General features: G+C 34.6%; 1 protein-coding gene across 3 annotated transcripts in view; it reads right to left on the bottom strand.

The window, feature by feature from the left end:
- Nucleotides 1–27,948, bottom strand: part of SPACA1 (sperm acrosome associated 1) — a 51,673-nt gene that overhangs the window by 8,737 nt on the left and 14,988 nt on the right. For 2 of the 3 annotated variants that reach the window (XM_045542274.1, XM_045542275.1), the window contains one exon: nucleotides 1,596–1,652. The exons of the other annotated variant lie outside the window; for it this stretch is intronic. In XM_045542274.1, coding sequence (XP_045398230.1) covers nucleotides 1,596–1,614 — 19 coding nt within the window. In that variant the 5' untranslated portion in view covers nucleotides 1,615–1,652. The remainder of the gene's footprint in view (nucleotides 1–1,595; nucleotides 1,653–27,948) is intronic. 3 annotated transcript variants of the gene reach the window in all.

Genomic DNA, 27,948 nt, shown 5'->3' with positions numbered 1-27,948 from the left:
AAATAGAATTTTCACAAAAGCATTTTTCTCTTCTAAATAGTTCTAAATTGAATTATTTTAATATTTTAGATATGAAATAGTGCCTTTTTGGTTTATTTTTTCCTTAGAACTTATTGCCATCTGACATATTAGATGTTTTACATATTATGTGCCTGCCCCTACTAAAATATGCATTTCTTGAAGGCAGAGAGTTTTATCTGCTTTGTTTGCTGCTTTACTCCCAGCACCTATAACAGTACCTGCCATGTAGTTGGCAAAAGATTTAAAAATAAAAAAAACCCTCATTTGTTAATATATTAATATAAATATATTAATGCAATTTCTAAAACATACCTTATAAAACAATATAAATTACTAGAACTATCATAAAAATAAGTCTCTACCTGTGAAAATTTATCAAGCAAGCAGCTAAAGAAAGACATCAAGTACAGCCAGGAGCTGGGAGGAGCAGGGACTGGGGAGTTAGTGTTTAGTGAGTGTGAGGTTTTAGTTTGGGATGATGAAAAATTTCTAGAAATGGGCAGAGGTGATGGTTGCATGACAATGTGAATGTGCTTAAGGCCACCGAATTGTATACTTCAAAATGGTTAAAATGGTAAATTTTATGTTAGGTATATTTTACCACAATAAAAAAAATTATCTCAAATATTATAAAACAATTCAGGTGTAATTTTTGACCACCCCCAAAATTCATTCTGATCTAGGTCAGCATGGATTTTCTGTCATCTTACCCTCTGGTTATTATTCCCCTTTCCCTCTCACCACTGTCTTTTTTCCCAAGGCAGATTCTACTGAGAATAAACTCAATTTCATTGTGAATTATCTATTGCCTGCTCAGCACCCTGGTCTATATAGCATTGGTTCTCAAAGGACAGTCCCCTAACTAGCAGCATCAGCTTCATTGTAAACATGTTAAAAATGCAAATTCTTAGGCCCTTCCACAGGCCTATGGAGTTAGAAACTCTGGTGCAGGCTTAATAATCTCTGTTTTAACAAGCCCTTCAGGCACTTAGGGTGAATGTTAACCGTTGGCCTACTACGGCACGTGTACCCTTAATCTCAACCCCATGTAAGATATTTTATGTCCAGTTGCTATCCATGGAATGATCAAAATGTCATGTTCTTTGAACATTATCTTCCCCATAATGCCAATACCTCTTTTCTCCAAGACATGACATACAAATTGGAGAAATGTAGAATTTAGAATATACTATTACAACTAAGCAAATTTCTTGATAGATTTGCCAACATAGTATGTGGGAAGACATCTGTGAGATGTATTGGAAAATCTTTCATCTTCTGAACATCTGTGAGACAGAGAAAATTTTACTTTGGTGAAAGCAGTTTTTATGCCTCAAAAATATAAGAAGCTGGCTTAAAATAAGACTCAGAGGTTACAAGCTGAAAATATCTTACCTTTTAAAGCAATCAGCCTGAATTTAGTGTATAAATTATAGTTAATAGGAATAGAAATAGAAATCAGTAAGAGCTGAATGAAAGTGCACAAATTAAAAATAAAAGATGGCCTCACTGTTTTTACCTTTCCTCCCCCCAAAATTACAATATGGTTTATTCATCTGCTTCATGCTACTTACCACACGTAACAGTGCACATCCCGAATTCTACTTCTTTGACTACTGTCCTATTTGAAACTAAACATAAAATGTAAAGATACATTATTTAATCATATGAAAACTTTTCTAAGTGAAAAAACTCTTACATGGGGATGGAAGATAAGAGTATTTAGCATATGGGCAGCAGACATTTTTTAAGGTTTCCATTTAAACCAGAAAAGCAATGCCATTCCTAGTATCTCTTCTGTTATTGTTTAAATCAAAAGAATCCAAAACCTATAAAGAAGTGCATTAAATTCAGAAATACCCTGAAAAGAAGGTTTATACTTAAACTATGTATATAGTTTAAATTTTTTTTATCAGTTAATATATAGTGAGTTAAAAGTCTAGAAGGTCAGAAAAGCACAAAAAGGTCTGTTAATTGTAAGAACCATTTTTTCTACTCTATTTTCTAAAATTGAGTGTATAATTTCTATCCAAAAAGAAATCTTTATACCAAGTGTTCATTAAAATTGTAAAAGTTATAGATTGGTTCTACTCATTTCCCACATTAAGATGGTAAATTTAAATATTTCTAAGAATTTATTTCAACACTTTATTTAGCAGGATAATCTAGTGACACATCACTACTAAAGAAGTAAAATATTCTTGGTTCTAAATCACATAAAATGGTTTTCTTTTTCTAATTTTTTGAAGTTTGGCATAGAATTCCCCTAGCTATAGTATATAACCAATTCTTCGTAGCTCAGATTAGGACTAAAATCTCAATAGAAAAAATACAAAACGAGATGTTAGAAGATAACTTTTAAAAGGCAGTGTACCCTGGGGCAACAAATCACATGGGAAAGCATATTGAACTGCAGTCCAAGGAGCTGCCTCTACCACTAATTAGCTGTTTGAGTTTGAGCAAATTAATTAAATGCTGTCAGGCTTAGTTAACCCCTCCATAAAATCTGAAAAGGAGAACCCATATTACTTGATTATTGTAAGAATTAAACAAGATAATGTGCATGAATGCATTCTATAAATTGTTTAGCACTATAAACATGCTTAAGATATAATAACCCAATTTAAATTCATTTTGTACTTATTAATTTCATATAATGCTACGGTTTTTTTCCCATTTTGATTACTGTAAAACCTCAATAGTTTCAAAGATACTTCCATTCTGTACTCACAAGCACCAAATACAGTACCTTAAATACACAGTAAGCACCTGATGCATATAAGTAAATCAATATCGACTTTGTTAAATGATGTAGACTATCATGATGATCAATTTGGAATTGAAATTTTAATGCTTGAAATGATTTGATATTTCTGCTGGCATTTTATGAGCTACAAATTAAAAGCCAAATCCTAAACAGAGAAAACATAGATAAGAGAATGAATAGTGGGCTATTTTAAAATATAAGCTTTTTGCAAAAACCACTAGTCAATCAGCTCTACTATTCACTACTTATACTACTTTGGAAAAGCAGCAACAAAATAAAATAAAAAGTAGTCAATTTCTCCTAAGTTGAGTTTCCTTAGAGAAAAAAAAATATGGGAATTACATCAGATAGTTTCTAAAATCCCTTTCAGCTTTAATGTTCTATGACATATTGAGAGTCCATTACATCATTCAATCACTTTTCTTAATAGGAATCCTACAATGGTGGGTCAAGAGAATTATATGTATCTGGATTTCAGTGTGGCATTTGTCAAAATTATGAGTAGTAATAATTAATATATATAATTATAATTCCATTATATACCTCTGAGTAATAAGGAAAAATATGATCTGAATATCAGTAAAATTTTATGTGTAACTGTTAAACACTAAGATCCACAGATGCTAATTAACTGGTTGGCATCAACATGGTAGGAGCAGTATGTCACATGGCTCTGTCCTGTTCAATATTTTCATTAATGACCTGAAAAAGATGCTAATATCATGCTGACTGAATCCAGGATTCTGCAAAGCTAGGAAGGATAGCAAATATGTTTGTTAAATCTGTATCTAAAAATGACAGGGTGGAATAAATGGGCGAATCTAACAAAATGAAATGGAGAGGAATAAAAAGTCCTACGTGTAGACCTGAAAGGTCAACTGTCTAAAAATATTTTATGGGTCATCTTGATAGGAGAACAGTTAAAAACGAATGGAGAGTTCAGTAGTGAGTTCAATAGGAGTCAACAATGTGGTGAGGCTTACTAAAAATCTACTGGGTCTTAGACTACACTGATAAAGCTTGGCGTCCACAATGATGCAGATAATGATTTTGCCTTTTGTTCTGGCCAGATCCTGGAATGTTCTCTTCAGTTCTGGACAGCACACTGTAACTTTTGGTATGTATCACCAAAGTGCAAATTTAACTTTTGAGTTTCTTTCTTGAGAGTTGATTTGTTAATATTTCATGACTTTTATTCTTTTTTAGAGGTCTTCAAAGAAAAATAGAAGATATACTTCTCTTTTTATAGGGTAAAACTCATTTTATAGAATGAAACTCATTCTACTTTGCAATTATTATGTAGGTCCATTGGGCACTTTTATAAATCCAAGGGTATACCTATATAAAACTATAAAAATATATTTTAAAGGTATATAAAACATCATATAAGGTACAAAAAGATGTAAGTGTATACATCTAACATCTTGGTGGTTTTTCCTTCATCTCAAAACATTTTGTTACTTCATGGTCCATAATGATGATATTATTTCATTATTACTCAACAATTATTCCCAATTATGTTTTTACAAAAGACTAAAATTTAAAAATGGAAGAATGATTGGAATTGTCCAGAGAGATGATATAATTGTGAAATAAATCATAGCTATGACATCATCCTCTGTTTTTTTATTGCTTTTCCCAAAGTATAGCATCATCTGTCAGGAAGATATAAAAGAAGTCTAGAGGCATCCTCCTTGTAGTCTATTTTTGGCTTTCATTGAATATAGTTGAAATTTCAGAATTTTCATTTTTTGTTCATAATGGCAAAAAGAAGAAAACTGACAGAGAAAAACATTTCACAATTAGTGAACAAATCAGAAGATGAACAGAGACAGATAACAGTACTTTAGATGCTAATGATGATGGTGAAATTGATTGTATAAGCAAAATCTCAGTGAGAGATGATATCTTAGACGAATATTCTAGATGAATTTTAAGAATCAGTGAATGAACATTATTATTTCTAAGGATGAAAAGGATATACAATATCCTCACCCAGATAGTCTTTCAACAGGAAAGATTTGATCCTAAAATATTTTGTGACAATAACCTAGATCATAGTGTTTTGCTAAAAAGATGCGGACAGTATTGTTTCCTTTTTATAATGTTTATGCACCAACAGTTACTTAATAAGGTTTGTAAATGAACATATCACGATGGGTAAGTGGGTATATAAAAGTGACTGAAAGGAGAATAAATGATATAGAAATGAATCAAATTCATTGCACCAATCATTCTAGTTGGTGTTTATAAATCTAAAAATGGACATGTTTTGCAGTTATGAAGCAAAGATGATGGCATTCTTCTCTTCAACAAAATATGTGCTTTCACAGTTTTCAAAAGTATTGTGTTTTGACGATACAAGCACAGAAAGAACCAAAGTAATGATCAACTAGAATCTATTACATAATCTATTATGATGCATTTGAAATCTGGAATCAGTATTTACATGATGACTGCATTCCAGGTTCATGCTTAACAGTTGAGCATTTAGTTCTATTCCAAGTACTTTGCCTAGTTAGGGTATATACACTTTCAAAACTAGGATATATGCAACAAAAATTTTAGTTTTTCCATGTTTAGATTCTTATTAAAATTTCTAACAAAGTTGTTTTCACTAGCTCTTTATTCTTATTGCTGTAAATCATTTGTAATGTGACTTAAAAGGAAAAAAATAAAAAGGGCCCACTGGATAGTAAACAATGATGATTGATTTTTGCTGGTCCACTGAGAGTTAGAGGGGCTATGCAAATTTTAATAATGTTTCTGGAAATTTTCAGATCTCTGACATGTCAGATTAAAGTTCTCGATTCTCACTCTCTCCAGGAAAAAGCACCTATGCATGAAATTGTATATGTAAAACTCTACAAAGTACATGGATTCCCTGAAGTCCACAGATGAGGCAACCAAAACACTGACAGAATAAGTAACTAACCTACATGTGAATCTGAAAGCAAGGCATTATAACACTATTGCCTGGGTTTAGCCTAAATAATATTTAGCAGTTTATAGCTAGTAGTATCCCCTGACCAGTTTACTACTAAAACTGTAAATTCAATTATTTTAAAGGACTAGAATGATGCAAAACTTTAGAACATGTTCTCTTCTTCCCTAGTCATCTTTTTTTTTCACATTTCCAAAGTCAAGGACCTTTTCAAGCTCTCTGTAATGTAATGCTATCAAGACAGTACAAACCTCCATCCCACTATTAACCTCTGATAGTCAATTTCTTTCCACTGCTGAAGGTCACTATCTTGTCATCAGGAAATAAAAGAAAGGCTGATAAACACAGCACCCACTCTACAGCATGGATTGAGGAGACACGAGAATGCAAATGATCTTTAAACAATCTCAGCTGGGTCATTTATAGGAGAAGGGAATAATCTGCTTTCGAAGGCTGCCATGCAGCTGACCTTTTACCTCCCAGTGCGTAAGTTACCAGTCAACGTAACACGCACAACAGTTTGTCAAGTTTTACTAATGAGCCAGCAGAATAAGGCAAATTTATGTACTAAGCACAGGCTCATTCCTCCTTGGTTAACATGTAGCATCTAACAAAGCCACTAGTTGGATCCCTTGATAGATGTTTTCTACCGCCCCAGTTCCTTTGTTCAAAGTTGAACATACCAATAACACAACACCACGTTGCAGAGAGTAGGAGCTGCACGAAGGTGATATGGCGCTTCTGGGCAGTTTTGTCAGCATATTGGTCTATCTAGACGGTCACAGTAAGGGGAATTCTGCATTACATTGAGTTCCAACCCCACGTGCAAATGTGGAAAAGAAGAGGACCGCAAGCAATGTGAACTTAAAAATCTACAGTGGGAAGGGAAAATGACTGCAAGAAGAGTCAAAATGATTCCCCTTGGTGGGAATCTACCTCCCACCTCTTAAAGTCGTTTTGCTTGTCTAAAGCAATATTCAGCAGTATGTCTGTAGCAATTTCTATACATGTGCTTATTTATCTTGCTTGCTATGGCCTTGGAGAATTAGCAATCCTTCTTCAAGGCCATAAGATGCACGAAACGGATAAACACGGGTAATTCTTATTGTTCCCGGGCAAAGAGCAGGCCTCGGCCCTCAACCGCGGCCTCTGCGTGCCGCCGAGGGGCCTCCCGGCCTCACCGTCCTCCGGGACCTCCGCCGGACTCTCGTTCTCCGCCGCCTCGCTGTCGTTCTCGGCCTCCTCGTCGTTCTCGCCCTCGCCCTCGCCGTCGCTCTCGCTCTCGTGGGCCGGGCCGGTATCCTGGACGGCGGTGACGTTCGCCCCCCACGCGGGCTGGAGGCCCGCGAGGAACAGCCAGCCGACGGTCAGCAGCAGCCAGGACAAGCAGCGCGTGAGCCCGGGGCTCATGGCGCAGTCGCAGCCGCGGCTCCCGAGGAGAGGTGCGGCGAGGAGAGGTGCGACGCCCCGCCCGCTGCCGCCCGGCTCCGAACCCCGCGCCGCGCCCAGGCAACCATTGAGGCGTCACGGCTCGTCACCGCCGGCTGCGGGCACGGAACGCGCCTGGAACGCGCGCGGACGGGGCGGCGGGGCGCGCAGGCCGAGGAGCCGCGAGGGGCGCCCGCCTTCCCCGCCCACCGGTACAGTCTCCGCCCCGGCGCGGCCCGGGGGCCATCAGGCGCCGCTGCCACCTGCTCCCGTTGCCTCAGTTAACCCACAGACCCGCTAACCTCCTCGCTGGCCTTGCTCGCTGTCTTCGACGACATTCCTTTTTCGCACTTCCTAGGTGTGCTGCTCTCCAAACCAGATAGACCCTCAAGCACCCTTCACGTCACTTGGTTGGAAAATTCCTTATTCCGAATATCCAATTTGGATATTTAAGAAGGACTCGGATTTCTTCTTTAGGAATAGAATCATAGGCTTTTGGAGTAGGGAGAAGCTTAGAAATCATCTAATACTCCAAGCTCCTCATTTTTAACTGAGGAGATTAAGAACTGCAGAGATTAAACGACTCGCTCAAAATCATCCAGCAAATTATCTGCAAAGTTGGATCCCACAACCAGTCCTCTTGAATGCTCATTCAATAGTCAATGATTCTTATAATTCAAAGTTAATCATGAAGAACCGTTTAGTGGGGTGATTGGAAGTCAAAAATTCAAGCACTGAAAATAACTTAGGGTTGGCTTTTTTAATTTTGTCATTTCATTTCATCTAGTAGTTACAATGTGCTTTGTTGTTTCTGAAAAGGCACATAGGGTACCATACTTTGAGGTTTAATGTTTAAACTCCTATGACACACGATGAGGAGCCAAGTACTACAAAGTGAACTTGAGGCAAAACTCTGGATTTTGGAACATTTGTATATCCAGCCTCAGCAGACTAACAGGTAAGCAGGTAACTCTAAGAAAAGTATTACAGTATTCTTCAGAGACACTTGTAGCAAGTAGATTATTTGAAGCAAAAGTTAAAATCTTTATTTGAATATTTTTCTCACAAAGTCTTCTAGTTTGGAAAATACAAGAACTGCTAAAAATGTGCAGTATTACAGTTTGAATTGGCATTGGTGAGGAGTCTCTGGGAATGTTTATATCAGTTAAAATGCCATAATATTATAGCACCTAACAAGATTATGAAAAACATTAAAATGAGAAATTTAGAGATGATCTTGAGAAGTAAAAGCCTTTGTTTCATGGCCAAATGAAAGACTCAAAATTTTTCTTCTTTGAATTCTGAGAAAAATAAGTCAAAAATTATGCTTTGAAACACATACTTTAAAAAACGAGATCTATAATATTGTCACAGGTACACTGTTGAGTATTTCAAAGACAACTTTAGGACCCATCTCTTCCTGAAGATAGTATCCTTTTTGAAGAGAAAAAGTCTCATAAACTCTAAGGTATGTCATTTAACTCAAGGAAACATCAGCAACCTAGTAAATAAACACTCCAAAGGGAGTCCAAATGGGTCTTGAAGAGGTGCTAAAAGATTTAACTTTGAAATGAAGACTATTAAAATAATATCTATAATAGCAACAATACAATCACCTACAAAATATTGTATTGCTCATACGAGTTGTAAGAAAAAATATAGTATCTCTCGCCAATAAACTTATACTCTTTCCAGTTGAAGTCACAAATAAGTAAAAGGTAAATTTTAGCTGGAAGGGCAGGGCACAGTATCTAGAGGTATTGACCTTACTCTGAGTTGCAGATACTAAGGAGCAGGAATTCCAGCCTCAGTCCCTGATTTGCTCCTAAGCCCTCTCTCCTCAGTTCAGTCAGCTCACCTCACCCTGCCTGGCACTAAGCATCTCCACCTGTAGCTCCAGTTTCCAAGAGGCAGGGATTAGAGCCCAGTCTCTGTTGAGTCCACTGCCCTACTCTTCTGCCATACTCTGCCCAAATATAGCTCAACTATATCCTGGTCTCATGCCAAGTGACCTCACCTTGCCTGCAGCTCACTTAGCATGCAGAAAAATCATTCCTCTATCCAGTCTCCATTCTGCCTACCCTTGCAGACTCTTTGCTCTGAAAAGGAAGACCAATTTTTTCCTTTGGTAGTACAAACACAAGATAATCAAGGCCTGAACAAAAAATCACCATAAAAATGAGAAGAGAAATGAATGTGAAATTACAAAAGAAGGATTAACAAAACAGAGTGACTGGCTGCCTAAGCAGGATGACGAAGTGAGGGAGAAAGACAAAAAAAAAAAAAAAAACAACGGGGAATTAGGAAAGTCAGTAGATATTTTGTTGAAGCAAGTTAAGTTGGAGGTATCAACAGAAGTCAAGTGAAAATAGTCAGTGGGCAGCTTAAGATGACCATAAACAAAAAAAGTCAAAAGATGAAAACCACTAACCATGTGCCACAACATGAAAAGTACATATGTATATCTAGTTAATATAATGTTTTGAGTACGGTTGTAACATTAGGAACTTTACTGTGGTATATAGGGAAACAGTTCTGGGAGATAAAATTGATTTGGGCTTAATATGCTTGAACTGGTAAAAAAGAAAAACAACAAAAAAAAAAACAAAAAAAAAAACCATTCTCCGTAGTAATCCCCCACAGAGAAGGCTCTCAAACCACTTTTGTAATATTTCCAACCTTTAGGGGAGAAGAACTTTCTCTGTCTGGAGCAAGATCCTAGGGGCAAGATTTCTCCCTGGCTTTTTGTTTGACACCCTTACCCTTGTTGTGTCCTCATTCTCTGTCCATCTCAAAGCTATACTGCTACACAATCGGAGAATTTTGTGATAGAAACTATAGGAAACCTCTTGGATTTTTGAATATGGGATTAGTGGTTTCAACTGGTCATAAAACATCCTCTCAATCCATCACGTATCTAGTGAGCTTCTTTCTCTCATTACAGACCCAGCCTCTCCTACCACTTTATTTTCTCATCTAATGCAGCTGCCGGCAAAGACTCTACCTTTCTAAAGGCCGCCTTAACGCAATAAGAGTTTACAGGTATTAAGGGAAGAGTGGAACCCAAAAGATACTCTATTTTAATAATATGAATTGAAAAAGCCTTTGAAAATTAAATAATATTCTAGAGAAATGTGGTTAGCATTTTGTGACAGGACTAAGTATCATATTGTGAATAAGTCTTGATAGAAAGCACATAGTACTTTCAAATTCCTCTATTTGCAGGACTGTGTAAACCACATTTCCTAAGGTTGAATAAGGTGCACTATCTGTGGTTATTCATAGGTGCACAGCTCCATGTGCCCAGATTAATACGTAAAACAAAATTTTAGAATTTTCCTAGATCAATGAGGTTCCTGCCCAATTTTTGTGCTCCTATTTTTTGGTTCTGTTATTTCTGATTCCATGGTAAAAAAAAAAAAAAAGCAAGTATTCTCAATTGTTTTGGTTACTGAGGAATAAGGTTTATCCCACAACCCCATTTCAATACTGCTCTACCCACACCCACTCCAAACACAACTTAACTCTTTCCTATTTTGTTCATCTAATTCTGCCAAAGTAGATGTGCCCCTCTCCCTGCTTTCTAAATACGTGCTCCCTGGTGACAAGCCTAAACTGTTCTAATTTCTGAACTCAAAATTTCCCCCAAAGTCTCAAGTTTCTTTACAGTTTCCCCTTCTGTTATAACTCTACTGCCTACCACCATCACAGCACAAACCCCACAGGGTGTTATAACTCCCATGATTTTAGGATATTTATTAACAGTATCTATAAATGTCTACTATCTTTTGCTATATCCAAGCCCAGTTATACCAGAAATATTAGACTTTTCCCACAGGTAGGTGAAGGTGAATCATAGAATGGATATCTTTAGAGTCTTCAGGAAATCTTGCATGGGACCACTAAACATCAGAAGCACCATTTTATTTTCAACTGGCTAATAGCACCAGACAGGCATTCTGGAGAAGAGTGCTTCAGAAGCAGGTAAAAATACAAGATCTGCACATCCCAAAACTCACAGATACTCATAAGCACAGCTGGATTTAAAAAATAATAATAATAAATAAATATATGAATGAATGAACCATTTTATTGAAGGAGAGGTACAGAGAGCATTTGCTATCTGTGACATGAAGGGAAGAATATTACAGAGGAAGAAACAAAACAAAACAAAACAAAAAAAATTATCTAGGTGATTTGAGATGCAAATAAAGATTTTGTCCCAAAATGAGAGTTTTTAAACAGTGTTATTGAGACATGATGCCATACAATAGATTGCACATACTTAAAATATACACTTTGAGAAGCTTTGACATAATTGTATACACCACAATGAAGATAGTGAACATATTCCTTGCATTGAAAAGTTACCACATTCCCTTCTCCTCCTTATGCCTCTATCCTTGTCCCTAGGCAACCACTGATCTGCTTTCTGTCACTAATAGATTGGTTGGTATTATTTTAGAGTTTTATATAAATGGAATCATATAGTATATATTCTTTTATATCTGGCTTCATTCAGCGAAATTATTTTGAGATTAATTTATGTTGTCATGTGTGTTAATAGTTCATCTCTTCATAGTTCTGGGTAGTATTCCATTGTAGGGATAATAGCACAGTTTTTTTTCCATTCACTTGTTAGTGGACATTTGGGAAATGTTTCCAATTTGGGGCTATAATAAATAAAGTTGCTATGAACATTTCTGCACAAATCTTTGTGTGGACATATGTTCTGTTCTTTTGGGCAAATAGCTAAGACTGGAATGGCTGAATCATATGGTAGGTGTATACTTAACTTTTTAAACAACTGCTAAACTCTTCTCAAAGTGGTTGTATGATTTTACATTACCACCAGCCCTACATCAGAGTTCTTATTCTTCCACATCCACACCAAAAGTTGGTATAGTCAGGCCTTTACATTTTATCCATTCTAATAAGCAAAAGGGTATACAGAAAGTATATAGAAATATCTCAATATGGCTTTGATTTGCATCTAATGCCTAATGATCTTGGGAATCTTCTCATGTGCTTATTGGCCACTTTTATATCTTTTGTGTAATGTCTGTTCTCTTGCCCATTTTTTTCTTATTGGATTGTTTTCTTAATATTAACTTTTGAGAGTTCTCTATATATTCATTTTATCAGATATGTATTTTGCAAATAGTATCTTCCAGCCTATACTTGGTTTCTCATTCTTTTAACTACATTTTTTCAAGAGTTTTACATTTTCATTTAGTCTAGTTTATCCATTTGTTTTTTTATGGGTTTGTTGGTTTGGTGTCTTATCTAAGAAATCTTTGCAAGGTTGCAAAGATATTCTCATATATTTCCTTCTAGAAATTTTAGGATCTATATTTAGGTTTATGGGCCATTTGTATTCATTTTTACACATGCACAGGGGCATAGATTAAAGTTTATTTCTTAACATTTGCATATGAAATTGTCTCAGCACCATTTGTTGAAAAGAATTTCTCCACTGAATTGCCTTTGCACCATTGTCACAAATCAATTGTGTGAATCTATTTCAGGACTCTATTCTGTTCCACGAATCTATTTGTTTTTACTCCTATAGCACACTGGTTTAATTACCATAGCTTTATTATAAGTCTTGAAATCAGATAGTTTATACCTCCATCTTTGCTCTACTGTTTCAAAATTATTTGGGCTATGTCTTTACATTTCCATATGAGCTTTACAGTTAGCATGTCAGTTCTGACAAAGGAGTCTCCTAGGATTTTGATTGGGCTTGCATTGAATTTATGGGTTAATTTAGGAAGAATAGACTTATTTATGTTAGCAAGGATTCACACTCATGAACAAGATAAATGCCTTTAGTATTTAATATTTCTAAGCAATGTTTTATAGTTTTTAGCATATAAATGTTTTATATCTTTTTTCAGAATTATCACTAAATATTTCATATATAATGGTTTTGTTAATGTTATTGCTTTTATATCAATATCTGATTATTCATTGCTAGTATATAAAAATAAAATTTTGTATATTGATCTTGTATTCTGCAACTTTGCTAAACTCATTTATTAATTCTAATAGACTTTTTTGTAGATTCCTTTGAATTGTCTACATAGACAATCATGTCATCTGTTAATGAAGACATTTTTACTTCTACTTCAATTTGCATGCATTTATTTCATTTATTTTTCTTGCCTTACTGCAATGGCTACAACCCCTAAGTTAAGGTTAAATAGAAGTGTTGAGGGCAGACCTCCTTGTCTTTTTCCTGATCTTAGAGGGAAAGCATTCAGTCTTTTACCATTAAGAATGTTAGCTGTAGGTATTTTGTGGTTGTTCTTTATGAGGTTGAGGAAGTTCTGTTCATAAAATTGTTTGCTGAAAAAAAATTATCAGGAATGATAAATGTCAAATTTATTTCTGTCTATTGAATATTTTTTAGTTTATTAATATGATGAATTATATTGATTGATTTTCTAATGCAAACCTAACCCTTTATTCTTGGAATAAAATCCTCTAAGTCATAATGCATTTTATATATTGTTTTATATATTATAGTTATATGTAATTATACATATATATTTATATTATAATTACATTTATATTTACATCTTCTATATATTGTTGCATTTAATTGGATAATATTTTGTTTAGAATTTTTACATGTAACCATGAATATTGATTTTTACAAACCAAGAATATTTTTTATAGTTTTCTTTTCTTGTAATATCTGTGTCTAGTTTGGGCATTACTGCAATGCTGGCCTCATATAATGAGTTGAGGAATATTCCTTCTCCTGCAGTTTTTTGGAAAAGGTTGTGTAGAGTTGGCATTATTGCTGCTTTAAATGTTTGGTAGAATTCACCTGTGAATTAATGTCCCAGATTTTTCTTTATGGGAATATTTTTAGCTACAAATTTCATGTCTTTAATATATATAAAGCTGTTAAGATTATCTGTTTCTTCTACAGTGAGTGAGCTTTGGTAGCTTGTGTCTTCCATGGAATTTTTTTATTCCATGTAATTTATAAAATTTATAAAGATAACAGTGTTCATGATATTTCCTTATTATCCATTTAATATCTGTAGAAACTATAATGAAGTTACCTCTGTCATTTCTAATATTGGTAATTTATGCCCTCTCTCTTAGTCTGGCTGAAAGTTTATCAATTTCATTGATACACTCTCAAAGAACCAGCTTTTCATTCCAATTACTTTCTCCATTGTTTTTATATTTTCTAGCTCACTGATTTCTGCTTAATTTTTATTTCCTTTGTTTTGACTAATTTAGATTTAAGTTGCTCTTCTTCTAGTTCCTTAAGATAGAAAACGAGATAGTGGATTTGAGACTTTTCTTATTTTTAAATATAGGCAGTCAGTGTTATAAATTTCTTCCTGAGTACTATGTTAGCATTAGCCCACAGTTTCTAATATGCTGTGATTTAATTTTCATTCAGTTCAAAATATTTTCTAATTTTCATCTGATTTCTTCTTTGACCTGTGGGTTTTTTAGAAGTATGGCATTTAGTTTTTAAATATTTTCAGATAATTAAATTTCTAATTTAATTGTATTATTGTCATAAAGCATATTTTGTGTGGCTTGAATCCTTTTAAATCTATTGAGATTCATTTTATAGCCTAGAATATGATCTATTGGTAAATATTTCATGTATATCTGAAAAGAATGTGTATTCTTCTCTTGTTGAGTGGAGTGTTCTATAAATGCCAGTTAGGTCAAGTTGGTTGATGTTGATTGTCAAGTCAACTATATCCTTGATTTTTATGTCTACTTGTTCTATAAATTATTGAAAGGTATTGATATCTCCAACTATAATTGTGGATTTTTCTATTCCTTTTTTATTTAATCTCTATCAATTTTTGCTTCATGTGTTTTGAAGCTCCATTACTAGGGGCATACATATTTAGGATATTTGTGTTCTCATGATTGATGTTTCCTTTATCTTCAGAAATAAACTTCTCTATCCCTGGTAATATTCTTTTCTCTGAAATCTACATTTTTTGATATTAAGATAACCAATTCAGCTTTTTTATTTTTAATAATGTTAGCATAGTATTTCTTTTCTATGCATTTTTTAACCTGTTTGTGACTTTATTATTTAAATTGTGTCTTTGGTAAACAACATATAGTTACTATATATTAAATTTTTCTTTTGAGACAATTGTAAATCCACATGTAGTTGTAAGAAATAATAAAGATCATCTAAAAATATTGGTAAAATAAAATAAAACAACTTCAAAATTTAATTTAGACATTCTTTTTCTGAACATACTAGTTAGACAGGTTTATAATAACTATCTCAGCTAAATTGTTTAAGGTCATAAAACTGTTGCTTCTGTGATATTTTTAACATATATGTTACTTGTCTATGAGCTTATAACTTTAAAATTGAGCCTTTAAGCTATGGTGAGGCAAAAAAAAAAAAAAAAGGCCTATTGGTCTAGCCTTTCTGGCCAATTGTGCAAATAAAGGCTAAAAAGTATTAGATAGTCTGCCCCGACCCCCAAAAAGAAAGAAAGAATATGGAGAAGTTTTGGGGGGCCTTTTTCTAGTTTTTGCAATGGTACTATCTTACAAAATGATAGTAAAATATCATTCAACATAATGACATCAAAACAGTCAAGATACAGAACATTTGCTTCACTTCAAGAACCTATTGAAGTGAAGCAAATTTTATAACCACACTCACTCCTCTACTACTCTAACCCCCTCCTTAATCCCTGACAACTACCAATCTATTGTCCATTTCAGTAATTTTGTCCATTCAAGAATGCTATATAAGTGGAATCATACAGTATGTAACCTTTTAGGATTATCTTTTTTTTTTTTACTCAGTATAATTCTCAGTATAATGTGTATATCAATAGTTTGTTCCTTTTTATTACCAAGTAATATTCCATGGTATGAATGTAGCACAGTTTGTTTAACCATTTACCCATTGAAGGACATCTGGTTGTTTTCAGTTTTGGAGTATTACAAATAAAGTTGCTATAAACATTTGTATACAGATTTTTGTGTCAATATAAGTTTTCATTTCTCTGGGATAAATGCTAGGAGCACAATCGCTGGGTTGTGTGATATAAGTACATGTTTAGTTTTTCAAGAAACTGCCAAACTGTTTTCCAGAGTAGCTGTACCATTCTACATGCCACAAGCAATGTATGAGTGATCCAGTTTCTCTACATCCTCACCATTTTTTTAATATTTAGCAATTTTGTTAGGTATATTGTAGATTCTAAATATTGTACTAGTCTTTTGTCAGACATGTGGTTTGCAAATATTTTCTCCCTGTCTGTAGCTTGTTTTTTCATCTTCTTAACAAGATCTCTCATAGGCAGAACATTTTTAATTTTGATGAAGTCCAATTTATCAGTTTTTCCTTTGATGGATAATGCTGTTAGGTCAAGTCTAGGAACTCTTTGCCTATCCCTAGATCCTGAATATGTCTTTTAAGTTTTCCTAAAAGCTTTACAGTTTTACATTTTATATTGAAGTCTGTGATCTATTTTGAGTTAATTTTTGTATAATGTATGAGAGTTAGATTTTTTTTCTTTTGCCTATGGATATCCAATTACTTTAGCACAATTTAATAGAAAGGCGTTCCTCCTTCATTTAATTGTGTCTGCACCTTTGTCAGAGATTAGTTGGCCATATTTGTGTGGGTCTATTTCTGGGTTCTTTTTTCTGTTACACTGTTCTATGTGTCCATTCTTTTGCTACACTACATAGTCTACTGTAGCTACAAATTAAATCTTGAAATGGGGGTAGACTGTTTTCTCCCACCATATTCTTCTTTTTCAAATTTGTTTTTGTTATTTTAATTCCTTTGCCTTTTTATATAAATTCTAGAATAATCTGTTTATATCTATGAGAAATCTTGTTGGAATTTTGGTAGAAATTGTATTAAACCTGTTTATCAATTTTAAGAGAATTGATAATTTTACCATGTGAATCTTACAGTCATGAACGTGGTATTTATTTTATTTAGATCTTTGATTTCTTTCTTCAGTGTTTTGTAGCTTTCTCCATGTCTTTTACAGATTTTTTGCAGGATTTGTTAGATTTATGCTTAACTATTTAATTTTTTGAGTAATTATAAATAGCATTGTAGTTTTTCCAAGATGGCAGAATAGGGACTTTGCCAGCATGCGTCCGCCACTTGGAAATAGCAAAATAGTGTGTAGAGATTCACACTGTGGACTTTTATCCAAGAAGAAACTCAAGAGTTCAATAAAAAAGTGAAAGAAAACTTCAGATACTGGGAAAAAGAAGCCAGGCAACAGCCCACTTTGCAGGGTCTGGTAGAAAATGATGAGTGAATCCCCAGTATGTGAGAGGTGGTATGTCTTCATAATATGCGTCTCCCATGGGGACCCAGGCAATCCAGGACATGGGGGAGCTCCTTGACACTACCAAGCCCTGGATCCTACTTGGGGAGCAACCGAGAGACTGTGAAAAGAAACTGTACTGAGAAGTGTCCTGCAGGCTCCCAGACCTGGGCCCTAATAGGAGACTATTCCTGATCCCAGCTAATGAAGGCTGTGTAGGAACCTGCCAGCTAGCAGGGTCAGCAGTCACCAGTTTGAAAAGTCTCAGGTTGGGGTTTGTCAGTCTGGTCCGGAGCAGGGAGGGGCCCCACAACCAGAACTGAGAGGTGAGTATGGCATGGGTCTCAGCCAAAGGAGCTGGAGTTGGGTGCCGCTGTTTTGTGGGACAAGAACGGGAGGAGATCTGCCTGAGAGGCGTGGTTTTGACCCAGGCAGCAAGTGTTACGGCCTGGGACAGTTTCGTGGACTGAAAGCAAACTGCTTAACGACTTGACTGACTGTCCCATTTTGCTGCCAGGGTTCTGCTGTAGGGGGGAGCCCCATAGGATCTGAAGGGTGAGAGCGAGGCGGGTTCTGCTACTGCTTGCTAGACAGTGGAGCCAGAGATAGTCTTCCCCATGCTGGGTCTTTGGTGCAGCAGTGGTTGCTCTACTTCTTGCCGGGGCATTTCTCCGAAAGCCTGAGGACTGCCCCTTGACACGTGTTGGGGCAGGCGCTTATATCCATCATTGGGGGCCTGGAGAGTGGGTTTGCCTGGCTAGCCTTGCCCAACGTTGCCCCCACCCCCACCTCCACCTCAGACGTGGATCAAGGGACCTAAGCACTAATCATTCCACAGCCCAACTCATCACCCAGCACAACTGAGTACTTCTGGTTAATAAAGGTTAAGCATAAACCCTACTGCTACCACCACAGCTGGCTGTCACCTGCAAATGCCACCTACTAGCCTGCAGATCAAAAAGCACAGCCCATTACATCTGACCCAAGTGCCCAGCACTTGGGAAGGAGACAGACTTCTCCCAAACCCTGCTACCACCATCACCCACACCACCCTGGTTACCCAGGAGCCCATGAGCCTGCTCACCCTCCCAGTACACTGCTACTACAACCAGCATCTGAGAAAGACACCACACTAAGGCTATTTACAACCAAGGAATTTATAGAGTCTTCACCACTGAATGCATCGAGAAGCAGAGTCAAGTGGCCTACTCAACTTATAGTCACATCCCGAAGGAAAAAAAAAGTCCTGTCCAAACAAAAATAAATTCAAAAATAAGAAATGACTGTTTCTCCAGATGAGAAGAAATCAGCATAACAATACTGAAGTGTGAAAAAGCAGGATGTTATGACACCCTGAATGAATCACGCTACTTACAAGCAATGGATCCTAACCAAAATAAAATTATTGAAATACCAGATAACGAATTTAAACTATTGATTTAAAGAACCTCAATGAGGTCCAAGAGAAATCTGAAAACAAATACAAAGAAAATCTATTCAAGATATGAATGAGAAATTTACCAAAGAAATAGATATCTTAAAAAAAAAAAAAAACAAAAAACAGAACTTCTGGAAATGAAAAATTCATTGAAGGAATTACAAAATATTGTTGAAAGCTTCAACAATACACTAAACCAAGCAGAAGAGAGAATCTCAGAACTTGAAGACAGTACATTTGAATTAATCCAGTCAGACAAAAACAAGAAATAAGGAATAAGAAAAGCCTTCAAGAAGTATGGTACTACATAAAGCAACTAAACTTTCAAATCAGTATTTCTGAGAGAGAAGAAAAAGCAAAAAGTTTAGAAACCTTATTTAAGGAAATAATTGACAAAAACTTCCCTAATCTAGCAAGAGAGTTAGATATCCAGATATAAGAGGATCAACAAACATCAGGAAAATACATTGCAAGACGGATTTTACCAGGACATATAGAAGGTCATCAGACTGTCTAAAGTCAACATGAAGAAAAAAAATCCTAAAATCAGCAAGAGTGTATACTCATTTATAAAGGAATCCTCATCAGACTAACTGGAATTCTTAGGAGAAACATTACAAGCCAGGAGAGATTGGAATCCTATCTTCAGGGTACTTAAAGAAAAAACTATCCACCATGAATTTTATATCTGGCCAGAATAATGGCATAATGGCATAAATGAAGGAGCGATAAAGTCTTTCCCAGTCAAGCAAATGCTGAGGGAATTCATCACCATTAGATGAGCCATACAAGAAAAGCTCAAAAGAATTCTAAACATGGAAACAAATGGCCAATACTCACTTATGTCATACAAACACAAAAAAGTATAAAATTCACAGATCTTATAAAACACTTACATAAAGGAGGAAGAGAGAGAAACTAAATGGCAACATGACAGAACTCCACCAAACCACAAAGACCAATATACAGAGGAAAAAAAGAAAAGAAACAAAGAACCCACAAAACAACTAGATAACAATGAACATTGTGACAGGAACAAAACCTCACATGTCAATATTAACCTTAAATACAAATTGATTAAATGCCCCATTTAAAAGATATAGATAGGCAGAATGGATTTTAAAAAGCCCATAAGCCCACTATATGCTAACAGGAAACTCACTATAAAAAAGATATTCTATGCAAACAGAAAGCAAAACCAAACAGGAGTAGCTATACTTAGATAAAATAGACTTTAAATCAAAACAGTAAAAAAAAAAAAAAGACAAGGAACGTCACTATATAATGATAAAGAGATTGATTCAACAAGAAGATTTAACAAACCTAAATATATATGCACCTAACACCAGGGCACACAGAGATTCATAAAACAATATTACTATACCTAACGACAGAGATTAGACAGAGATACACAGTAACACAATAATAGTGGGGGACTTCAACACTTCACTCACAGCACTAGACAGATCATTGAGACATAAATCCACAAAGAAAAACTTGACTTAAAGTGGACTTTAGACCAAATGGACCTAATAGACATTTACAGAACATTATATCTCACAACCACAGAATATGTATTCTTCTTATCAGCACATGGAATGTTTTCTAAGATAGACCATATGTTAGGCCACAAAATTAGTCTTCACAAATTTTTAAAAATTGAAATCATGTCAATATCTCATAAGACCAAAGCAGAATAAAACTAGAAATCAATACTAAGAGGAATCCTCAAAACTATACAAATGTGTGGATATTAAATAACATATTCCTAAATGATCTTTGCATCAACAATGAAATTTTAAACTGTTTTGAAATGAATGAAAATGGAGACACAGCATACTAAAACTGCTGGGATAGAGCAAAAGCAATGCTAAGAGGGAAAATTATAGCATTAGATGCCTACATCAAACAAACAGAAAGACCACCTAATGTTGCAACTCAGGGAATTAGAAAAATAAGAACAAGCCAAATGCAGAGCTGGTAGAAAAAAGGAAACAAAAAAGGTCATAGCAGAACTAAATGAAACTGGGACTAGAAAAACAAGACAAAGGATCAACAAAGTGAAAAGTTGATTCTTTAAGAAGATAAACAAAATTGCTAGCTAAACCAAGAAAAGAAGAGAGAAGATCCAAACAAACATAACCAGAAATGAACAAGGAGACATTGCAACTGATACCACATAAATACAAAAGATCATCAGAGACTGAACAACCATAGAAAGAACTGGTACAAATTCTCCTGAAACTGTTCCAAAAAATCAAGGAGGGAATCCTCCCTAACTCATTCTACAAAGCTAGTATCACCTTGATACCAAAGCCAGACAAGGACATAACCAAAAAAGAAAACTACAGACCAATATCTCTGATAAACATAAATGCAAAAATCCTCAATGAAATATTGGCAAACCAAATCCAACAGCAAATCAAAAAGATAATTCACCATCATCAAGTGGGTTTTATTTCAAGGATGATTCAACATAGAGATGTCAATAAATATGATTCATCATATGAACAGAATTAAGGACAAAAACCATATAATTATCTCAATAAGTACAGAAAAAGCATTAGATAAAATCCAGCATCCCTTCATGATAAAAACCCTCAACAAACTAGGCCTAGAAGGAACATACCTCAAAATAATAAAGGCCATATATGAGAAACCCATCGCCAACATCATACTAAATGGTAAAAAAATGTAAGGCAATCCCACTAAGAACTGGAAGAAGACTGGAAGAAGACAAGGATACCCACTTTCACCATTTTTATTCAATGTAGTAGTAGAAGTCCTAGCCAGAGGAATCAGGCAAGAGAAAGAAATAAAAGACATCCAAACTGGAAAAGAGGAAGTCAAATTATCTCTGTTCACTGATAATATGATCTTATCCTAAAAAGTCCTAAGGACTCCTCCAACAAACACTGATTTGATCAACAAATTCAATAAAGTTTCAGAATACAAAATCAACGTCCAAAAATCAGAAGCATTTCTATATATCAATAACAATCAAGCTGAGAACCAAATCAAGAAGGCAATCCCATTTACAATAGCTAGAAAAATATAAAATACCTACGAATATGTTTAACTAAGGAGGTGAAAGATCCCTAAAAGGAAAACTACAAAACACTGATGAAAGAAAGCATAGTTGAAACAAACAAATAGTAAAACGTCCCATGCTCATGGATTGGAAAAATTAATATCATTAAAATGACCGTACTGTCCAATGTGATAGACAGATATAATGCAATTCCTATCAAAACACCAATGTCATTTTTTACAGATTTAGAGAAAACAACCCTAAAATTCATATGGAACCAAAAAAGAGCCCAAATAGCCAAAGCAATCCTAAGCAGAAAGAACAAAGCTGGAGGCATCATATTACCTGATCTCAAAATACACTACAAACCTATAGTAAACAAAACAGTATGGTACTGACACAAAAGTAAACATATAGATCAATGGAACAAAATAGAGAATCCAGAAATAAAGTCACATACTTACAGCCAACTGATCTTTGACAAAGTTGACAAAAGCATACACTGGGGAAAGGACACACTTTTCAATGAATGATGCCAGGAAAATTGGATTGCTATATGCAAAGGAATGAAACTGGACCCCTATCTCTCACCATATACAAAAATCAAGATGGATCAAAGACTTACATGTAAGACCTGAAACTATAAAAAATACGAGAAGAAAACCTAGGGTAAACTCTTCTGGACATTGGTCTAGGCAAAAAAATTATAACTAAGACCTCAAAAGTAAATGTAATAAAAACATAAATAAATAATGGGACTTAAACTAAAAAGCTTCTGCACAGCAAAAGAAATAATCAATATAGTGAACAGACAACCTGCACAATGGGAGAAAATATTTTCAACCTATGCATCCAACAGGAGGCTGATATCCAGACATAGAAGGAATTCAAACAACTCAACAACAACAAAAATTATCATATTAAAAAGTTGGCAAAGGACATGAATAGACATTTTTCAAAAGATGACATATAAATAGCCAACAAACATATGAAAAAATGTCCAGTATCACTAACCATCAAAGAAATGCAAATTAAAACCACATGAGATATCATCTTACACCAGTCAGAATGGTTATTATTAAAGTAAAAAAAATAACAAATATTGGTGAGGATGAAGAGAAAAGGGAATGCTTATATACTGTTGGTGAGTATATAAACTAGTACAACCTCTATGGGAAACAGTGTAAAGATCTCTCAAAGAACTTAAAATAGAACTACCACTCAATCCAGCAATCCCACTACTGGGTATATACCCAAAGGAAAAAAATCATTACATCAAAAAGATACCTGCACTCATATGTTTATTACTGCACTATTCACAATAGCAAAAATATGAAATCAGCCTAAGTGTCCATCAACAGATGATTGAATAAAGAAAATGTGGTATATATATTTAATATGCGTGTGTATGTTTACATATATATATGTATACACACACAGAGAATACTATTCAGCCATTAAAAAAGAATGAAATCATGTCTTTTGCAGCAGTGTGGATGGAACTGGAAGGCATTACTATCTTAAGTGAAACAACTCAAAAACAAAATGTCAAATATCACATGTTCTCATTTATAAGTGGGAGCTAAATATGTATGCACATGTGAAATGACAGTCATTGGAGACTCAGAAGGGTGGGAGGATGGTCAGAGATAAGAAATTACTTGATGTGTACTATTTGGGTAATGGTTACACAAAAAGCCCAGACTTTATCACTACAAAATATATCCATGTAATGAACCTGCACTTGTACTCCTTAAATTTATATAAAGAAAAACAAAATAAAATATAATAAATAGTATGTATTTTTAATTGAGGTTTCCATGTGTTCATTGCTTATATATAGGAATACAATTGATTTTGTGTGTTTATCTTTTATCTGTGAACTTGCTAAACTCACTTATTAGTTCTAGTAGTTTTTGTGCAGATTCCTTGCAATTTTCCACACAGACAACCATGTCATATGCAAATAGGGACAGTATTAATTCTTCCTTTCCAATCTCTATGCCTTTCATTTCCTTTTCTTGTCTTATTGTTTCAGCTAGGACTTCCAGTACAAAGTTGAATAAGAGTGGTGACAGCAGACATCTTTGCTTTGTTCCCAACCTTGTGAGAAAAGCATTTAGTCTTTCACCATTAAGTATAATGCTAGCTGTAGGATTTTTACAGATGCTCTTTAACAATTTGAGGAAGTTCCTCCATTCCTATTTTTCTGGGAGTTTTTATTATGAATGGGTATCAAATTTTGTCAAATGCTTTTTCTGTATTTGTTGAACTGATCATGTGATTTTTTCACCTTTAGACTGTGATATGATGAATTGTATTGATGGATTTTTGAATACTGAACCAGGCTTACATTCCTGGGTTGAAGTCTACTTGATCCTAGTATATAATTCTTTTTTATATATTGCTGAATTCTATTTGCTAATATATTTTCAAGGACTTTAAAATCTGTATCCATGATAGATACTGGTCTGTAGTCTTGTTTCTTATTTGTGTTTTTTGGTTTGTTTTGTACTGTCTATGCTAGCCACATAGAATGAGTTGAAAAGTACAGTCATCTCTTGGTATTCCTTGGGGGACTGGTTCCATGACATACACACACACAAACACATACACATGTGAGTACCAAAATCTAAGGATGTTCAAGTCCCTTATGTAAAATGGTGCAGTTTGCATATGACCTACACACATCCTCTTGTATACTTTAAATCATCTCTAGATTGCTTATAAAACAATGTAAATGCTATATAAATAGTTGTTATACTGTATTTTTAATTTGTATTATTTTTCATTGTATTGTTATTTTTTATGTTTTTTTCAAATATTTTTGATCTGTGGCTGTTGAATCTGCAAATGCAGAACCTACAGATGCAAAGGGCCAACTGTATTCCCCCTCTTCTATTTTCTGGAAGAGATCATGCAAAATTGCTATTAATTCTTTAAACATTTGGTAGAATTTTCTAATGAACCTATCTAGGCCTGGATATGTCTTTTGGGGGAATTTTTAAATTACAAAATCAATTTCCTAAATCGTTGTAAGGTTATTCAAATTATCCATGTTGGTGAGTTGTAGTGATTTGCGCTTTTTGAAGAATTGGTCCATTTTGTCTACTTTGTCAATTTTATGGATGCAGAGTTCTTTACAGTGTTCCCTTATTATCTTTTTTATGTCTGCAGCATCTGCAATGACATGTTCTATTTCATATTCAATACTAATAATTTGTGTCTTCTTTTTTTCTCTTTGTCAGCCTCGCTGGAGGTTCGTCAATTTATTTACCTTTTCAAAGAGTGAGCTTTTTTTCATTAATTTTTTTATTTTTTGTTTTCAATTTCTTTGAGTTTCACTCAAGTAGACCCAAACAAATATAGTCAAGTGATCTTTGACAAAAGAGGAAAGACAATCCAATATAGAAAGAATAGTCTCTTCATCAAATGGTGCTGGAACAATTGGTTTTCCACATGCAGGGGGAGGGGGGAAAGGAATATAGACACAGACCTTATGTGTTTCACAAAAATTAACTCAAAGTGGATGATGGATCTAAATGTAAAATGCAAAACTATTAATATAAAACTCCTATGAGATAACATCGGATAAAATCTAGGGAATCTTGGGTTTGGTGATGATTTATCAGATACATCACCAAAAGCATGATCCATGAAAGAAAAAATTGGTAAGTTGGACTTTATTAAAATAAAAAACTTCTATTCTGTGAAAGATATTAAGAAAATGAAAAGACAAGCGATGGACTGGAAGAAAATATTTGCAAAACACATATCTGGTAAAGGACTGATAGCCAAAGAATTCAATGAAGAACTTAAAGCTCAATAATGAGAAAACAAACAACCCAATTAAGAAATGGGCAAAAGTTCTGAACAGACACCTCATCAAAGAAGATATACAGATGGTAAATAAGCATATGAAATGATGCTCAACACCATGTCATTATGAATTACAAATTTAAAAAAATGGTATACCACTATATACCTAAACTCCAAAACACAGAAACACCAAATGCTAGTGAGGATGTGGAGGAAGAGGGACACTAATTCATTGCTGATGGAAATGCAAAATAGTATGGCGACTTTGGAAGACCATTAGGTAACACTTATAAAACTAAACATGCTCTTGCCATTTGATCTGTCAGTTGCACTCCTTGGTATTTACCCAAATGAGTTGAAAACTTATGTTTATACAAAAACCTGCACACAAATGTTTATAGCACTTTATTTATAATTGCAGGAACTTGAAAGCAACCAATATAGGTAAATGGATATACAAACTGTGATACATCCACACAATGGAATATTATTCAGCAATAAAAAGAAATGAGCTATCAAGCCATGAGAAGACATGGAGGAAACTTGCTAAGTAAAAGAAGCCAATGAAAAGGCTATATACTTTATGATATAATACTTTATAATCATACTGTATGATTATATAATTATATGACATTCTAGAAAAGGTGAAACTGTGGAGACAGTAAAACATCAGTGGTAATTTTTAGAGCAGTGAAACTATTCTGTATGATACTGTAATGGTGGATGCAGGTGATTAAGAGTTTTTGTCAAAACTCATAGACATATATAACACAAAGAGTGAACTTTAATGTAAAGAATGGACTCTAGTTAATAGTAATGTATCAACATTGGCTCATAATTTCTAACAAATATACCACACTAATGCAAGATGTTAATAATAGGGGAAACTGTGGGGTGGCCTGGAGTTGAGAAGATATATGGAAATTCTGTACTTTCCACTCAACTTTGCTGTAAACCTGCACTGCTCAAAAATAAAGTATATTAATTTTTTAAAAAGACTTTGTTTTTGAGAGCAGTTTTAGGTTCACAGAAAAATTGAGTGAAAGGTATAGAGATTTCTCATCTATCCCCTACACCCACATATGTATAACCTCCTCTACTATCAACATCTCACAGCAGAGCAGTAAATTTATTACAACTGATGAGCCCACATTGTCACATCACAATCACCCAAAGTCCATAGTTTACATTAGGGTTCACCCTTGGTGGTATATATTCTATGGGTTTGGACAAATGCATAACAGCATGTACTGCATCCAGCTTTATTGTGTCATACAGAGTATTTTCTCTGCCCTATAAATCTTAATTTTAAAAAAAATGTTTTCCTAAAATAAAGAAAGAGAGCTGAAGTAGAAAAAACAGTGAGTCTAAGTCTTCCCAAACTTTTTTCAATCTGTTCATGGTGGGCAGTGACCCTCCAAAGGGTTTAGTTACCTCCAGCCATGTTCAGAAGATCATGGAGCACAGTACCTCAATACACCTGCTGCCCATTTATGCCTTGGACCACAGAATATCTGTTGGGGAATTTTTCTCTGAGAAAACAAGATACAGAAAGCTAATTTTCATTATAGTTTCAATTAATTTTCATTTGGTAAAAGTCATGAATTGTATGCTGATTAATTAATAAATTTGGAAATAATCATTTCTATTGCTAGCAAGATGTGGTGAAACTGGAATGCTCTAACAATGCCAGGATTCAAAACAAAATTCTTATAGAACTTTTCTAAAACAACTTATCCATAAGTTTTCATATACTTATATGTGTGCCATGTACAATATTACATTTGCTTAAATCCAATAATTCCATTCTTGGTAATTTATGCTATAGAAATGAATTTGATGGATTAAACTATTGTACAAAGATGTTTATTACTGCATTATTTATAATGAACAAAACATGGAAACTATCTGAATATCCATATAATAGAATGATTAAATAACATTTGTGCAGCAACTCAATGGAATGTGATGCAGCCATTATAAATCATAATTAGGAAATTTGATTGCATTAAATAGCTGGAATTGTCATTACTAATTATGATTACAATTAGCTCAACATGGCACTATATGAGAAAGAATGAATACCAAAGCTTCAAACATCACATTCTTTCCATCTAACCTCCACAGTTTTGTCCATGCTCACCCTTAGCTTGGAATAAATGAATCAATGTACAAATACAA

Source organism: Lemur catta, chromosome 2 (genome assembly GCF_020740605.2).
Source record: "Lemur catta isolate mLemCat1 chromosome 2, mLemCat1.pri, whole genome shotgun sequence".
NCBI lineage: Eukaryota > Metazoa > Chordata > Mammalia > Primates > Lemuridae > Lemur > Lemur catta.
This window is presented reverse-complemented; position numbering and strand designations above follow the sequence as displayed.